The sequence below is a fragment of the Varroa destructor genome, unplaced genomic scaffold, assembly GCF_002443255.2.
Source record: "Varroa destructor unplaced genomic scaffold, Vdes_3.0 BEIS01000001.1, whole genome shotgun sequence".
Lineage (NCBI taxonomy): Eukaryota > Metazoa > Arthropoda > Arachnida > Mesostigmata > Varroidae > Varroa > Varroa destructor.
In genome coordinates this window covers 33,976,505-33,994,456 of record NW_019211454.1, presented here as the reverse complement: position 1 = coordinate 33,994,456, position 17,952 = coordinate 33,976,505, and the positions used below count along the sequence as shown (strand labels likewise).

The following is a 17,952-nucleotide window of genomic DNA, read 5'->3' as shown; positions in this document are numbered from 1 at the left end:
AAACTACAACCGTAAATTTTGTCTGCCGGCTCATCAAATTCTCTCTCCAGATCCAATTGATCATTGAACAAATCATATGTAACGCACTGAATTGCGTGATTTCTCGTATCAACGGAGCTCGAAAGACGACTAATCGGCTATATATACAATATGGTACCCCTATAGGTTTAGCCATTGCCCTTAACAATTAAAGTAATTATGCATCGTTTGACAACCTCGATTTATATTTCCCTGCAGGTTTTTTAAAACTCAGATACTGTTCATCATGTGAATCGCTTCTAGTGTCATCGCATTGCACGTGCGTACCTGAGAAAAAAAACTCCAGATGAACTTTACGAGTTCTACGAATTTTACTAATAAAAAGTGACTAACTTGAATCGAAGTACAGAAAACCCAATCGAATAGTGAATATGTACGAAAAACTGCTGGATATTTTCCAGAAAACAGCCCCATCGAGAATGCTAGGCGTGTCTTCAACTAAACACGTCGTAGCTCAGATGATCTACACGGCCTAATCTTAAAATCCGAGCTCGGATTCTAAGATTTCGGATCAAGCACAAACAACTAAGCCTCGCTGCTTTTGGTGCGTTTGTCTATCTACTGAAGTCACGCTGATACCCAGCTCCGACCTTTTGTGCTCAAAGTCGGAAACTAAGTACTTTACGTTGGCGTAGCAAAGGGATGTGCGTTGTTTTCACCGACAGCTGCAATAGCACTACAATATGACATCACGGGCCACTGTAAAGCTACTGAGGCAACCACTACCGATGATGCGGGCGCTATCTTTTTACCATACCAAAGCCGTCTAGCAGCCTCAGCAACTGCTGCCGTTGGCAACGCCGCTGTTTTTGCATCGTTCGAAACGGTTTTTTTTTAACGGAAATGCAGGCCATGGCTATGCGACCGGTCGTAAACGTGAAAAGGCAGTCAGAGCAACTCGAAATTCCTGCAAGCTCCACGCCACGAACGCCACAAGTAGAGGGTCTTCCCTTCCCGCGGTACATCCGTCGGATCTCGTTCGGTCGGCGACCTGGCGCTGGGGGAATTTCAACGGGAATCGTCGAAACAAAGAAACTAAAGCCCTGACCAAAAATGACCTCGCAAACCTTCTACCGCTGTTTTCCTCTTCCACGTAAAATAAAGTGACTCTTTCCACCACCACTACATGCGTGCACTCCTTCTTTTTTTTAAAATTTTTTCTATTTTTTGTTTAGTCTTTCATTCCACTTTTGACCTCTGTTACTATCCGTTTCCTGCTCTCTGTCTTCTTCGCGTGTTTTCTCCTGCTTGCTAAACTCATTTTATCCATAACCCTTTTCCCTGAACAACTTTGTGCTGAAGTTGCCCGCAACCACTTCGAGCCTTGCAGCGGCGGCGCAGACGCTCGAAAGAGCCTCGGGACCTCAAGCTTCACTAGGGCGAGCTGAAAATGCGTGTAAAACCTGTCGTGCACGGCCGCGGCGGAATCGAGACTACGGAAATACTACCTGAGCTATGGACGAATCATTGCTGGCGAATGATGAGGTGGGACGCTACGAGCTGGATATTCTTCCGAAACATTGAAGGCTTCCTAAACTGCGTCCGAGTGAAGCGACGAAAGACGAACGAGGAAACGAGAAACGCGAGGCCAGCCACGTCCAACGGTCTGCACAAATCGTAGTAAAACATCACGACTCAACCTGTCCAGGTTTTTTACTTTTCGTCCAGTGAACAACAAAAAAAGACTGGAGAAGTGGCGCGGAGCAGGTGCCTGGCCTACCGCTGCTGCAGGAAGCAGCGTTGGAAGTTTTTAATAGATACGCAAATGTGAAACGCTTATTGGGAAGAAAGAAGATAACGTTAAAAGTATGGACAGTTGTATTTTGCATCAGTCAGCATCACGGATACATGTTTATCGTTAATGTAGTATTGTTGTTAGTATACTAGTTGGTGTTCACTCTCAGATCGTTAAGCCGAGGAAACTACGCAGTCGTCTATTTGAATATATGCAAATTATTCATATTATGTCGCTCGCTGGACGGAATTAGATAAACGACTTCGCGTCCGTGAGACGCTGTCATGCAAACGTAATTTACTATTGTATGTACATGATTGAACTTAATAAACCGAATGTGAGCGTCGTTTTACTTCAGACAACATCACCCAACTGAGAGTCTGAACAATCTGCTTAACCCGCTACATATTCGGTGTATCACGAAGGACGTACATCGCTTTAAGTTCCTGTTCGACCCTGTGGAACGCCGAAAAAACACGGTCGAATCATTTTTGAGCGCTGTACAAAATCTAGTTAATCGTTTTGGAAAACCAGGAGCCGCGGATACATCGAATACGTTTCGCATTGTGACCTCAACCGTGAAAGCAAGTTCAGCAGCCTTGTGGGGTGTATCTATAGCCATGAGCACCGCAAAATGTATGTCATTCCAAGAACTGCCTTTAGGTTAGAGGGTCATTTCCATACGGTCAGCCGTCTGGTCGTTTGCTAAACGCCTGGAACAGCTTTCTGCGAGCCAAAAAAATGCATATTAAGCATAGTTCAAATATTCATTCATAATAAATGGAGGTCATAAATATAGGACTAAGTAGTTATTCTCTGATTGCATCGAAGGCTCAGTTTAAACTCAAGCTCAAATTGGCATGTGGTTCCTTGTCCTGTCTCCGAGTCGTAATGTTAATGACGCTAGAACAAAAGCGCGATTAGACGGCGTAGGCCGAACAGGAAGGTACACAAAATCGAACTTTGCATATCGGATAACCCTGTCAGAAATGGCGTGGGGCGGCGTCCAGACCAGAACAACAATGTATGATGAATGATACCACAGCTTGCTTCTGCTGCATCTAGCACACATGCCTCCGCATCATCTAAGCGGTTAAGGGCACGCCCCGGTAGAATAGGACCGGGCAATCATCAATTAGATTGTTCTCTTCATCTAACGTCATATGGAACACCGCACGATGCATAGTCCAGCGTGTTGCCATTTTTCAAATTCAGGTTTTTCTCAGTGTTAACGTAGATGATATCAGCTAATAATCGACTGTTTTGAACGCGTGATAGATTTAATTTATTTTCTATAATTTAAGTTTAGCACAAGTTTTCAAAGCTGTGAACGAATCGAGACTGTCGTTCGCTATATTTTTTCATTGCACCAACGAAATACAGTATTATAACAAAGAAATATCCGGCCATCATGTACTAGAACATAGTATCTGAATTTTTTTTTTTTCAGTCAGTATAACTCGATCTGGCATCAATCGAATTGTGTTGGTGTTTCTCGATTGTGTGGATTTTAGTAGATAACAACAATTTTATTAGGCAACTGACTGTATGATAGAAACGTGAAAAATGCTGTAAAGATATGTCTTCATATTCTAATTAATACATTCTCTACCTAAATGTCTCAATTAATCTGTCAGACCCGATTCTTCAGGCTAAAAAACATTTCCATCTTTAATAGGGGATTCGATTCACAACCTTCGTTTGACTCACGGTCGAGCTATAAAGGTTAGGAATCTACTAGTGCTTGACGTTCCTAGCTGAATACTTAGTAGAGCCCGCAGCTCGATTGCATGACAAGAGGTAGCTTATTTATCAGTCCATTTGAAATTTTTCGATGTGCACGACTTCCTGGCAGGCCCACGGTCAGTCGACGTAATCGCAACAATAAGACAAGGTAGATTTTTTTTAGTATTTGTTAGGTTCCCGTGGCAACGTGATCGACTTGTCCGACAATGTGGCCCTTCGGAAAAGTCTTTCACGATCATTGTAGTCATCGAGGTCGTGACCAACGGCATTGCTGCAGTGATTGTCGCCCCGGCAACTTCTAGTTGCTATGGCCCGCAACTGCACTCCTTACCGGTCAGTACTTGACCCACATTTCAGACTTCGTCGTGCTCTGTTGGCAGGTCCACACAAGATATGCCTTCCAAAATAACCATGTTCCTCTCCACGGTTCTCTTCGAATTATCTCCACCGACCTTACAATTTCCAGTGGCCTCTTAACACTCGCACTCCTTGTCGTCTCCACCTGCTGTGTCCCTACTTTTCGGTTAGATATCGCTCCTCGAGCAATATTCACTTTGCCCTTTTTCCCACCAGTCTCCAGTTGCCTCTGGCTAATCAAACCAAGAATCCTTCCTATATTAAATTTTGACGGCCTCGTCGGCGTAGACGTGTACACTTCCCATGCACGGCCTTGGAAAGTAGTGAACGTGCCGCTGCAACTGTTACCAACCCGTTATCGCTGTAGCTCGCCGGCACTCGTTCGTACAGTAGCGTTCAATGAATATATCAACGGCTAGCCAGCGTAAACTTGGCGCCCAGGAAGGTCCCTCAGCATTGCCGCGACCTCACTAGCCAGCAGCCTTCGTACATATGATACAATATAGGGTAACTGAAAAGTGGGTGGCGATAATTGTTGTAATGTAGGCCAGCAGAATGAAAACTGCGAACAACAGGAAGCAGAAAACACAGGAATTATAAACAACGAGGAACTAAGAAAGGCAGCAAGTAAGAGACAGCTCTGCTATTATTACGGTAAAGGCCGTAGCAACAATAGTAGCAGCGGGCGTCAGCGTCATTGGTGGCTGCTGTTGACCTTGGCCAAGGCCGACAAAAGCTGCATTGACGGAAAAGGCACAACTATTCACTCTTGTGAAACATGCAAAGGCGCTCTGAGAAGTTGTGATCTACCGAGTTGAGTGAGCACTGACTTCAGGTGTTCCGGCTTGTCCTCGTGCGGCCACTACTGCAGCAACAGCGAACAGAGAAAGCATCTGCCGACACCGCTATCATGCCATAGTGAATCGACAGGAACCGTAGTATCGGCAAAACGACCAGAACTATAAGAGCTACGGGACTCGAACGATGGACGGCTCAACGGTAAAGGAAAAAGGGTATTGAAGAAGTATTGTCGACGGCGGCACGGTAGATGTAGGCGGCACAAAGTAGTTGTATTGTAGGTCTGTGGCGGCCCGCTGAACAGCACAGATGGGTATGGGAAATGCGGAGCTAGCAAAAGTCAGTGTAGATGATAGCGTAGAGCTAGTGAGAACGGTGGAGAGCGAACAGCTACGTATAAAAGGCTGTACACCGACGAAAAAGCCGACTGAGGGTTAGTTGATAGAATCAAAGCCGAGAACGCAATACCCCGGATCAGTATAGGTAGGTTAGATATATAGTGGGAGCAAGGAACAGAGAAACGTCTCTGGTACAGCCGATTCACTATCTAACCTTTGGAAAGGCTCTTTGGTGTGCTGAGGAATGTGCCCCAGCTATTTATACACGAAGGTACTTGGGTATGTTGACCAGTTGTATGCCGAAGGTGACGTCGGGCGCTAAAACGAACGACACGTCGTCCGTGCCCCCTGCGCCACTTTCGGTGATATAGAAGGGGATGGGAACAAAGGGGCGAAGACCAGCTAGATATGAAAGAAAAAATAAATCCAGAACGATTCCCGTCTAGCTTCTCCTGATCTGTTTGTGCGAAGAAAATCTTACATACATTCGAGATATTTAAAAAGGCGTCCTCTTGCTGCAGAGGGCGAAGGGGGAGCGAGCATGAACACTGGATGCGCCGTAGCGGTATAGAGGCCAAAACGATTCGACTTTTCTGCTGCTCGAATAGTACGTCTATGGCAGAGCGGCAAAAGCTAAAGTCTGAGTAGACCAAATACTGCTCACTATTTTCTTAGTTATTCGATTCTTGAACGTTCCTTTATTTGTTATTTCGTAACCCTCCTCGCTCTGTGCCTCAGCTTCCAAATGATTGAGGACGTCGTGTTGCCTTTATTGTACTTTGATAGTACATAGGAACAAAATACGGTGTCATGACATAAATCCTCTGACGAGGCTGATCTTATCATTAATTTAAAATACCGACGGCAATTAGTACTAAATGCCTACCGTCTTTATTACCATGGATTTACGAGTCACGAAAGTTTGTATTGCAATTGTAGTCTTTTAACGGACCATTGTATGGAACAACAATAAGGCGCTGAACAAGCATCGAAGTCGTGTACATAGATGTATGCTATAGATGGAGGTCTTTTTCCTCATAGTATTTTGTATCCAGTAGAAGATTATTGTAAGGTTTATGGTTCGCACGGGTACGCAGTGATAACATGTTTGCATAAAATTTAATTTCCGATTACCTTTGCAGCGATCAGCTCCTCAAGAAGGCAAGCAACAAGTATATCTGCTATTCACATTACATATATCTATGGTTTAGAGGATGTCCATAGACGGTTCGACGAATTCATCTCTAGCGAAAAAATTGGATCTTGCCCGTACAAGTGTGTAGAATAACATGCTCAATAGTAATGGCAGCGGCAACAGCAGCCGATGTATGACTGTGTGCGAGGTGTTCGCCCTTTACTGATGGTAGGCCCATTATTCAGGCTTATAAGCGAATATACTTAGGATTACGGACGACGATAACGACTAAAGACGAAGTACGTCCGGAACGAACGCGAACGCCGCGCAAGGATAGGGGTGCGGGAGGGGGACGGGAAAGAAATGGAGGGAAGTTGGGAATGGGAATGTTGCACAGCTCAAGTGAGCCGGAGGTCGCTGCTACTACAACTCGAAGACTGCTGACGGCGAATGGAAAGGACCAGACAGATGACCAAATGTGGGAGATGGACAGTTATGGAAAAATGTTGCTACTGTGTGCTCTGGGGTTATGGCCATAAAGCTGGAACAGAAACCGTAGGCAGTAGCAATGGTAGCGGACAACGGAAAAAGCTGCTTAGCCAAATTGACAAGTAGAGAGTCTGGTGCCTTCGTACACCTGCTCCGGCCACCAGATTGGGAAGCTGTATTCTCTCTCTGTTCTCCTCCCTTCCTATAGGGGAAAACCAAAAGGAAAGTGAATAGGACATAATTCTGGTAAAAGTAGCAGCTATAGTTGTACTACATTATTACTAATGTGCTTCTGCCGTTGCCACCATTTGTGGAAAATTACCCTCCGGAGTGTGTGGACATCCATAAAACTAGCATGAATTGCAAAATTTAGTTGGAATCAATGCCCTCGAGCACAATCGGAAAAAATAGTACATTAAGTAATGTTGACAATAATTCAAGGTTCATCCTATTGAAAATTCTCAGTTCCACGCTCTCAAATACACCTGAAGAAGTTCGCATAGTGAAAATAAACATCCCGTCGCTGTACATATAGGAAACGATACGGCCTGCTGTGTACATTTAACTCCTGTATCTAATACGTATATTATCCTCTCTGATGTTAGCACGTATAGGCTGAGCTCGCGTGATTAAATGAACGAAGAGTTGGCAGCTTTCAACATCAAACACATCTCTATGAATTAAAAGTCCAATATTCACTCAAGCTAGCAAAAGAAAACGTATATTCTTAAAAAATTATGTGTATTTTTCCGTAAATATGGAGTCGATATAAAATGCTTTCCTGAAATGAAAACCAAGTCGATGTTTTCCGGTTTCGAACTATGTGCTTACTTCTGATTGTCATTGATACACTTAACAACCTTCTAAATTATATAGGCCAAGCTTTTGCCGAGTCTCATTCATGCCTAGTCCTAAACCTTTCTACATTCAAACCATCATATGCATACAATACTCATTTACTATTCGTGAAGTTAAATTTCTACTGTAATTTGCAGCAAAAGAAAAAGAAAAAGAAAATCGCTACTTACGAGCAAAGCACACTCACGTCGCCTCCTGTAAAGTCCTGGCTATGTTGCTGGATCATCTGAAAGATCCTGTCGCGACACTGTTGGGCCGCCGCACTACGACAGGACTGGGCATCGGCCAGACTAGCGGCTGTGGCCGCAAGGGCTAAACACGATCAGGTCGACATGAGGTAACGGAAGATTAAGGTAAAAGAAAGACGGCAGGAAGAGACAAATCCAAAGAACAGCATCTTAGTTGAGAGGTTTCGCATTTTATCTTAAAGCATGAACATCTAATTTAAACTGACGAAGAATACAAATGCTTCTATACATCTGTGCGTAGATCTGCTAATGGGGATGTGGAACAGCGCTAAATTGTGACGGTGTTCTTGGTTACGATGGTCTTAAAACGGCAGGAAGCCATTGGTTGAGCATAAGTTGAAAGTCGGTGTTTATAGAAAGGCATTGTCCAATTGACCACATTCGGAAGACAGCTGCTTCCGTTCCAGTAGGTTGTTCTAGTTTACTTGCGGAACGTCTAAAATAGAACTAGACCTATAAATCAGCCAACGTTGTTAGTTTGCAACATTTGGCTTAGATCATACAATGTAAAGGCTGATCTCATATCGTAAGACTATTATTATAAACATGAGTAAAATATTTTTACAGAACATGAAGAGCGAATGCGTCCAACTTAACACAGTACCTTTTTCAAATCCCCCAATGGCCACGCTCATGATCCGCCTATTTTTTGTACCCATCGTATATCTGGATATTCTCTAGGCATCTTTTAAGAACGTCCAACTCTTGTACAGACGCGCACTGCGTATCTAATCCGTGAAGTTTAATTTGTCATACCTATACGATTCTGTAGGTAAACTTTCCTCGAACACTCAGAACTAGTCTTCTAACTAATAACTAGTAGATATTTTGCACAACGCCTGCTGTTTAGCATAGTCTACGCTATAACGAATTATATTTGCTGAAATAATATAAGATTTCTTAACAAATTCATTTAATAATTAGTTAAATATAAAATGCATAGCTTATACTTTTACCGCAGATATTAAAAAAATATTAACATTCAGCCGTCAGCGTATCAAATTGGTAAAAACAGGCCACTGTTTGACATGGCGACGTTTATCGTTAGGTTAGTACTACTATGAGCACGACCTGAATGCATATGGCGGCCATCATTCGATATTTCCTAAACAGCATCGGCGGAATACTAGTAGTCGTATTTTTCAGATCAGTCACGATCGACCGACATTTGTCAATCGGTGACTTGTTAGAGTTGCTTGTGATTGTCTCCCGCACCGGCTATGAGCACATTGCTCAGAGTCTTGCAGGTTAGACCATTATATTTCATGCACAAAAACTTCTTCCGCCTTTTACTCACGAGCCTAAATAATTCTAAAGATATTAGTAGCGGTATATTGAAAAGGGTCATGCAACCTAACCGAATATTCAAGTGATCCGATATAGCTTATAAGACAGGGTCTTGTGCCTAGGAAATATTTGTAGTGCTCATGATAACAGAAACCGTTTACTGAATTTCATTTTAAAAATAATAGGTCCAGCAAATTTATAGAAATGTTGGTATTGGCGTCAGCCCACAAGGTTCAGTACAGAGACGACCCAGGTTACGAGCCATGCTGTGTCACACTAACGCATAGAGTAAGTACAACATTTTTGTCAGCAATAGAGATTAAGCAGATGCCGCTACACGTCTACGAACTTTTGCTGCCGATTGCAGAAACCCACTGCTATAGGCATTTAGGTTTCAGAACGACCTGTGCAGCTCAGCCGAATTACTTCGCTGAGACTCGTTCGAAAAAGAACCCTAACGGACTCAGTCGCAAGCTAGCAATAAATTACCTTCTGGACATAAGCATTTACAAGGGTGTAATGATAAGACACAATGAGACAAATAGGGTCTCCGGTGAATAGCAAAAGCTAGTTGGCGAAGAACGTCAAGGTCGTGAGGTGCACAACAGCATTACCGTTGCCACCGTTTCTATTCAACGAGCAAAGGAAGAAAGGGCAGCAGATGTATATAGAGAAGACTTTGTCCCCCTCATTTAGGCTAGCTATCCTAGTAGTTCCATGGTACTAAAAAGCAAAGCGTGCGCTTTGCCCATTGGCCTAGCTACCGTTATAGTTCTAATAATAACAAAACGATGTTGATGACGAGATCATTATGATGAATGAGCAGATTGATGATAATAATAATATCACAGCGTAACGGTGCCTATTTTGTTTGCTCGACTGTACAATTTCTAGGACAACAGAAGAGGGCGAACGCAGACGCCGGTAACGCAGTCGATGGCAACAGGCGCCTGCCAGCGAAAGTTTAAGTCCACATCATGACTCGGAAGTGCCACTATTACAGGCTATCGTTTGACTACGGACGGCTGACAAGATTGTAATGGACGGTCTCGAAAACGTCACTATTTCTCGTGCCACCGAAAATTATTTTCGTCTGTCCAGTTCAGTAGAGCCCGAAGGTTACCGGCCATTTAAAAAGTAGAAGACAGAGTGCAAGTTACACATATTCAGAGTGTGTGTAGTGTGCAGGTTAAGCTAGCGACAAAGATAGCCAATACTAGCACGGGAAAAACGCACTCGTCCCACGAATCTTGATGTTACTAGAAGCGGAACTATTCGTACTGTCTGGATAAAAGGCAGGGCATCTGGATGTGAGTAAAAAACGGGGAAACACATAATGCAAAATTAAACATATCTAGTTGAAGATTTTGGAGGGAGTGAAAATCATCCTCGAGGCGCAATTGCGAATATTGGCCGTCATTTGGCGACGACGACGGAGACGATGTTGAGTGTTTGGTTCTCGAACTGACGTGACTCAGCGCAGTGAAATGCATCTCCGTGTTTCAGTTTGAAGACCGAGTCCCTAATCAGGTGGCGCTTCGGGAGTTCAGGAGCAAAATTGGGCTTCGTACCATTGTAAACAGTGAGCCTTTGTTTCCTAATATAAGGGACATTAAGGTTGTTTTCTCTTACTGGTACACTGTATCAGCTAACATTACTTATACACTGTTAATATATATATATATATTAGACAAAATGCAGAAAGTAGCGATTAACCAGGACGCTGCCCCAGTGCGAAAACCCCTCAGAAAAACTCATGCGCGAACCTGTGCATGTTCCTAAAATGCGTGTGTAGAAGTCATAACCAAGGTCTTTGAACATGACCCGCCTGAGTTAAGTTTAACGGCCTGTGTCAGATAGAAAATTATTCATTGTCCAGGTTCATTCCAGGACCCTGCTCAGCGCCCATCGGTGTATATTTAGAGATTTCTGACGAATGTGGAGCGTATGTTAGTTGTGAACTTGCTAGTACACAGTTTTAGTCTTTTTGTAGTTTTATAACAGTAAACCTGTTTTCCGATGTGAGCGCTGTAGGGTGGTACATATCGGTTTTTAACAATATGTAGATTAGTGAAGAGAGCCGACGCTTAAATTTGTTCGTAAAGTATCACGATATTTCAAGTACTAAAAGCAGTACGCTTACCTATTCTAGGAGCTTTTGAATTATTAACTCCTAGAAATGCTCCAGAAATGAAAGTTGTGAAATCAGTTTCAAGTTCTAGAACGCTTGGGTTTTTCGAAAATCAGTAGTGTGCCAGCTGTATTTCTACACTCAATTACTGCTTTTTTTTTTCTTATTCCTTTTATAGCAGTCTATCATACATGATGTTAAATGTAGCGTTTTTATCGCCTTTTTTTTTGTGAATCTTTAGCTCAGCTAATAGAACACTGTGAACTTACGGAAAAGCTTACGAGTAAAAAGCACACTTTAAGCAGAAACAGAGCTAAAGCAAGCAGCAAGAACGCGTATGCCAGCCCGTTTACCAAACTCGCTTGGTCCTATCACAGCACTAGTCTACTTGAACTTCTCTAGGTTTGCTGGTACAATGGCTCTAGCGGTAAGGACAGCTGCTAAAGGAGTCTTTGGACGTGATCCGAATGTTGGAATGGACCATATAAACAGTCCTGTTTTTTAGCGCTTTATACGTAGCGCTTCGACACTGTCATAGCTTCTACCGTCGTCGCGCCCACCGATCGAAGAACATCGCCGGCGAAGGCCTTTCGTGGAGACCCATGAATCGTCATTCCTATGCCTCCGCCATTTTAGTACGCTGACTTTCCAATCGCCAATAGCAATATCCGCAACGACGTCAACGACAGCGAAGGCGACACCTCGTAGCAGTGACAAGAGCAGCAACAGCAGTCCCCGCAGCAAGAATAGGGGAAAGCAACGTAGCGGACGCAAAGAAGAAAAAAACGAAGGAGTAAAGAGGAAGCTGTTCTAGCACAAGTCGGGTACCGCTCTAGAGGTATGTGCACTACCTAAAGCTGAGCCGAGACAAAATTGCGAACGCAGGTACACGGACCGACTCCAGTCTCAACTGGGTTTTTGATGAAGGAAAAAGCGAAAGGGAGATGTCCTCTCGGTCGAGGGATCTTAATGCTCTTTCGCAATCTCATTGGCCGTGATCGAGTTCCTTATCGAAACTGTTCTTTTAAAGCCAGTTTTAATTCGGGGATATGCGCGCGTTCTCTCGCATAGCATGCTTACTCGGTAATAATGTTATAATGATATAATAATAGCAAGAGTGTTTTACTGATCAATAGCGTTGTGACGACATGCATCCGACCAAGCTAGGAAAGGGTATGACTTTTAATGTCTTGCTTATAAACATTTCAAGCTGTTAAACACTTGTAAGCGCATAATGGCGAAGGTTGCCATTTACCAAACTCGCTCTCATTGGATTACTGCAATAGCTCTCATTCAAAAAAGCCGCTTCGGTTACAACCTGTATAAGATTGAAGCAAAGATGAACTGCTCAGTAATAAACAACTTCAGCAGCAGACGGTTACGCATCCCACCGAGCATTTGATGTGCATTATTATTATTACCCTTATTTTTTTTAGACAGTGATCATTGCTTACGTATGAGCGGAGCTCTGCATATCAACACGTAAATGACTCAACGTTAGTTTGTTTTCCGCTGGGTAAATGAAAAATGTCGTTAGCTGAATGTTTTTATCTTATTTTCTGTCCACTTGCTGTGCTCCCTGGTAGATATTGTGTCACCTCATGACCCCGAACTCGAAATTTTACCTTCAAAGGTAAACGTGCTTAGACGAAAAATATAGGACTATCTGTGTTCCGTGTCCATCTTGCGCCATATTGCCGACAACTAGTAGGCGATATTGCTAAAATATGTACCAGAAAATGATTTGAAGCGCGACTTTTCGTTTGCGTCGTGTTTATTCTAGTTAGTTAGTAGACCGACGCAGACGTTCTCGGAATCCTTTGAAGTTCACACATCTACTGTTATTATTACAGCTACGAAGTGCCGCTACTGAACCATCTAGTGCATTTCCACTTCTGCAAACGAACGTGCGGGATCGCACACTGAAAAACCCTGTGAGCGTTGCCCATGTTAGCGATCAACCAGGCGGGCGTACGTAACAGCAGCGTAAAGCCGTATGATTCGTTAGATCCAGTCGGAATCTAACACTAAGTTATTACAGTTTACTAAGCGCTACTTGCGACAGACAACAACGCGACATCATTCGTAGCCACGGTACCATCAAAAGGTAAACCGTTGCACATCATCCGTATCCGCACATTATACAATAGCTGCCTATTACTGCCATAATATCGTTTCGTAACGTGAACGATTCCTTTTGTCTGAAAGTGTTAGTGGGCGGAAAGTGAATTTCTACGTGATGCGACGCCGCCTGTCAGCTTTACCGATGATACCACGGAAGCAGTTTCAATGGCAAAGGCAAAAATAACACGTTGAGTTTGGCCTCGAACGATGGACTCCCTAATTTTTCGACGTTCTGGGAATTTACCCATAGCTTCTCTAGCTCTCCCATAGTTCCAGATCAAAGCGTAGAGCCGAACACAAAGCTTCGCGTAAGCTACCTGCTACTATTAATATTCACCTCGTGTACCTGTGTCATTCTACAATAGTTGGTCTTTGACGGTGTACCCAACTGGTAGACCGATAATCTAGGGAGAATCCTAGGGCTGAAAATTCTCTGAGAAAGAGGACTAATAGGAAAAGAAATAGTACCGGACAAAGGACACCACTGGACTGAACTGACGTCGACGTCCAGGACAAACCTGACAGTTGTAACAGAAGCTTAACAAAAGGGCTTACGCCGCGGTCAGCGGTGACAGTTGGAAGCAGCGCTTGATCGCGTGACTCCAATTGCAGGAAGTGTTGTGATAGTTGGCTCGTATGGCTCCCATAGAAGTCGACGAAGTCTCTTTACATCGGTCGAGTGGTCGGTACAGAAAAAATCATGTCTCTTCTTTAAAATTCAGAAAGTACAAGATAGATGAAGATGGAGAGAAGAACAACGACTAACCTATCCACTTATACTTTCCTACGTGACTGAGGCTCTAATAAGCCAAACAGGGATTGCATCCAATCAGTACCGCCTTCAGATACTGCCCGCTTGTCAAAGCGGGTGTGGGTGCATTCTAATGATAACAATATATCTTTTATTTTTGTGGTAATAATCAGATTCATGTGGCTTTCATCGACTTGCTAAGCAGCCCTCGACTTTAATTTAGATTAAATCAAGGAGTTCTCGCCTATTTATCTGATTGGCATTGCCTGATATATAGCACTTTTTCTGGTCATCTGGATACGGATGTTGCATGGAAACATTATATAATCTCTTCATTAAATGTGGGCGAACTGAGGCCGCTGTGGCAAACCACACTGAGAAATCAATCAAGGCTTTCGAATGAGCTATAGAAAACGACCAGTATTTTGAACCTCGTGGATGTTATCCATAGAGTTAGAGAGATATGTTTATCCATAGAGCTTGCCTCAACTTCTAAATGACGAAGAAAATGGGTAAAAGCTGTTACCTTAGTCGTTCTGCGAAACTGGTATCTGCACTGGTTTTGGATAGATATACTTGCCATCCTGGGGACGAAGTCTTTGTTGACCACGGTCAATCGATGATGTCTTTAAGGCATGCGGATTCCTATGCACACAAGTTCAAGTATAAATGCATACTCATTGCTGCAGTCACATACCGATTCAATCAAGGGACTATACACTGAGAATCATTTGATGCTACAATTTCCTCGGGCCTCACCCCTTTGCTCGGAATAATTTATGGTAACACGTGGCATCGATATTGCGTGCAATCCAATTTGGATCTACCATATTACTTAGAAAAATTTTGCTCACTGTGAATTATAGGATTAAATCGGTTCCATCTAGCGTCGTTTCATACTGAAGTACCGCCAGCACTATGGTTAGTCGGCCGAACCGGCTTTGCATAGACATAGACCAAGTTGATCGACCGGTGTACGCCCTGTTTAGTTGTTTTTCTGTCGGCGATTTTTCCTGAAAGGGCGAAACGTCTCCGTCATCCTTACGTGCACGTGTTCCGCGTCGATTGCTTTGGCTGAATGCCAACGCATTTATTGTTACGACTTCCCCCTGTGGATCGGATATAAGATCAGTAAGTAGTGTCCAATAAACTACCATCCAGCCAAAACATTCGTAGTTGGCTCGAGAATCTTTTGCTTTGTTGACGGTTCGTTATTCGCCGGTATCTGGAGACAAAGCGATTTCCACTAACACGAAAAGGCTGGTTTCACTGCGCTATCATCATATCGTTGCCGTGCAACGTTATCGCGTTGCGGAACTAGACCAGAGCAATTTGACGATCGCTGACCTTAATAGAGTTCAAGGTCATTACAAGTCAGACGCACTCGATGCGACTCTACAGCTTTTGCATTTATAAAGAATTTACACAGTAACCCAGTCATGACGGTTGTCATGTTTTTTCCGGATCTCACACTCGTGCCTGTGGTATCGCGGGAGGAATCTCCCTGAATCAGAAGTCTTCGGACACACAGAGCTTGACGCTTACGGTGTCTACTGATACGGATTGATCGTCAGCCGTCCTTCTCCACCAGTCACGCGTTCCCAATACAGACGAAACAGGCAAACAAGCGGGGAGTTTTAATAATTTATAATGAAAAATCTTCGACGTGTCGCTGCTATACAGTTGTATGTTTCCCTTCCGCGTTTGTTCTTATCGGCATCGTAGCCCAACACGCGACAAGGTTGCCTGAGTTGTATCATCGTCATGCAAGTCTATTGTCTCTATACACACGCATACAGACACTAATAGAAGAAGATTAAGAAGGAAAAACACCATCATCGCCGTATTTACTAACTGAGGCTGTAACGCAAGCGAAATATAATACGTTATTCTATAGAAAATATTTTTAACTGCCTTCCTTTTTCAAGGATGATCTGCACTTTGCCAAATGCTTGCCCATACTTAGGTTCTAGTAAATGATTTCGTTTAAAATAAAACGCGACCATCGCATATTTATAGTGGAGAGGAGAAGCTCTCTGAAACCTATCGACGGTTTGTAATTATTGAAGCTCTATCAAATAATAGTTTATCTGAAGGCTCTATGTCCGGGCAGACATTGCGGCATAGATACTCCGTACTACTATTTACCATCCTACCTGCAGCACAACGCATACGACACTGCAAAAGTAAAATGGTAAACGTCTCATTAACGGATTAAGGTGACAAATGGGCGTAACGTAAGAGGCGAACGTAGCTTTTCTGCGCCTGCTCATGCACCGCCAGGTCTCTTGTTTATTGTCTCTCAAGAACAATTAAGAGGCCGCTATTGCCATTCCACGGCAAGCAGTGCGCGCATAGAGTCCTCTTGGCTCGGGCAGCTGTGTACTCGTTTCATTCGGAGCTTCCTCTGCTGGCTGCTTCAAGCCTTCGCTACCCCATATCTATACAGTATGATAAAGGACGCAAATATCCTCCAAAGTTATTGTAATGGTATAATGTTGTAATTATCTATATTACTATATTTTGCCATTGTAGTATCTCTACTCTTTCTAGCTCGTGCAAGCACGGCTTCGTCAGCATATATGTATGTTAGACCTTTGCTCCCCTATCGCTTGCATTGGTCACATTTAAGCAGCATACACATATTGTGTTTCAGTCCATACCTTTCTTGTAAGGTCCTATTTCAATCATTGCGTCAATGAGTTCAATAATTGCAGATCTTGCCATTACAGAGCTATTATATACAATGGCCGGTCTCGAAAGACACAGCTACAGTTTATTTTGTTTGGCTTTTTGGGGTATCGCTATGTTCTCATAAATGTTCCCCTGCTGAACATTTTTCCCAGTGTTGAATAATGGGTTCTTATCCATCTATGTAATTGTCGCTGCAGTAGCTTGGAACTGATTTCAAACTGTCAACAACTCGCTGCCGCCAAAAGGACATCCGCTTAAGTAAATCGAATAACATCGTATGTCCTGCAACTTACCTGCATTCATTCATTCATTCAGCCATTAATGCTTACTTCGTCGGCCAGTATTACGCTAAGGCAGTAACTGCATAACTTTGTATGGGCCTTCTATCCTCCCCCCCCCCCCCCCGCTGTCTCCTTTCTCTGACTTTAGCAGGATTGCCGCTCTCGCCGGCCGCGAGAAGAAACGTCTTGTCGCAGCTGACGCTGTAGTCACTGTTATTGTTGCTTGTACTGATGTTATTCTTCGTATAATTGCCATGGCAAACAAACGAATGCACTGCCACGTTTCCTTGAAAACTGCAATTCACCATCTGAAAAGCTATAGCAAGAGGAGGAAAAGACCGCGCCAGTATGGCCATAGTAACCGCTAAAGCGGACCGAGCGCAGCCTGTCACGCTGCTGTCGTCATCGGCAGGCGTTAAATCGCGCGATGCGGAATGACGCGAGTTGGCGGACAGTGCTGCCGTTAAGGAGCGATAATCCTAAAAAAGTCATACGATGGAATCACCCGTCAGCGGCTAGAAATTGAACTGGAAAGGAGAGACTGATGGCCAAATTTTGTTAGCACATCAACATGAACATGAGTAGCACTCAACAAGTCCCGGTTCTAGGTATCGTTGTTCTATAAATCAAAGATTGTTCCGATTCTGTGCACAGACACCTATACAACGCACAGATATGACAGTCGGATACTTACGGGATTCATGTGTATCTTTGAGGCTATCGTACTATTGTACCTTGACGTCAATTTTCTATTTATAATTATTACAAGAAGCATGGATTAGCTCTGGACCATAAAAGGGAACACGAAATTAATGAAGTTGACCGTTCGCCGAACATTTTCGCCGGAGTTTCCATGATTCTGCAGAAAGTAACGTACTCTATCTAAGAGGGCAGTTACAACGGATGATAGCATTACATAAGCGAAGTACTGTGACGGTCGA

At 43.5% G+C, this 17,952-nt stretch overlaps 1 protein-coding gene and 1 long non-coding RNA gene across 4 annotated transcripts in view; one reads left to right on the top strand and one right to left on the bottom strand.

Annotated features, from left to right (window-relative positions):
* Positions 1 to 17,952, top strand: part of LOC147758550 (uncharacterized) — a 46,659-nt gene that overhangs the window by 1,229 nt on the left and 27,478 nt on the right. The window contains exons 2-5 of the long non-coding RNA XR_015329191.1: positions 7,633 to 7,848; positions 8,890 to 8,990; positions 9,216 to 9,318; positions 9,925 to 10,340. This is a non-coding gene — a long non-coding RNA (uncharacterized LOC147758550). The remainder of the gene's footprint in view (positions 1 to 7,632; positions 7,849 to 8,889; positions 8,991 to 9,215; positions 9,319 to 9,924; positions 10,341 to 17,952) is intronic.
* LOC111248554 (uncharacterized) overlaps positions 1 to 17,952 on the bottom strand; it is a 51,399-nt gene that overhangs the window by 27,809 nt on the left and 5,638 nt on the right. The window contains exon 2 of one of the 3 annotated variants that reach the window (XM_022801042.2): positions 7,666 to 7,807. The exons of 1 other annotated variant lie outside the window; for it this stretch is intronic. In XM_022801042.2, coding sequence (XP_022656777.1) covers positions 7,666 to 7,807 — 142 coding nt within the window. Of the gene's footprint in view, positions 1 to 7,665; positions 7,808 to 17,952 lie in introns of those variants that run through there. One more of the 3 variants, XM_022801052.2, reaches the window with a different exon arrangement.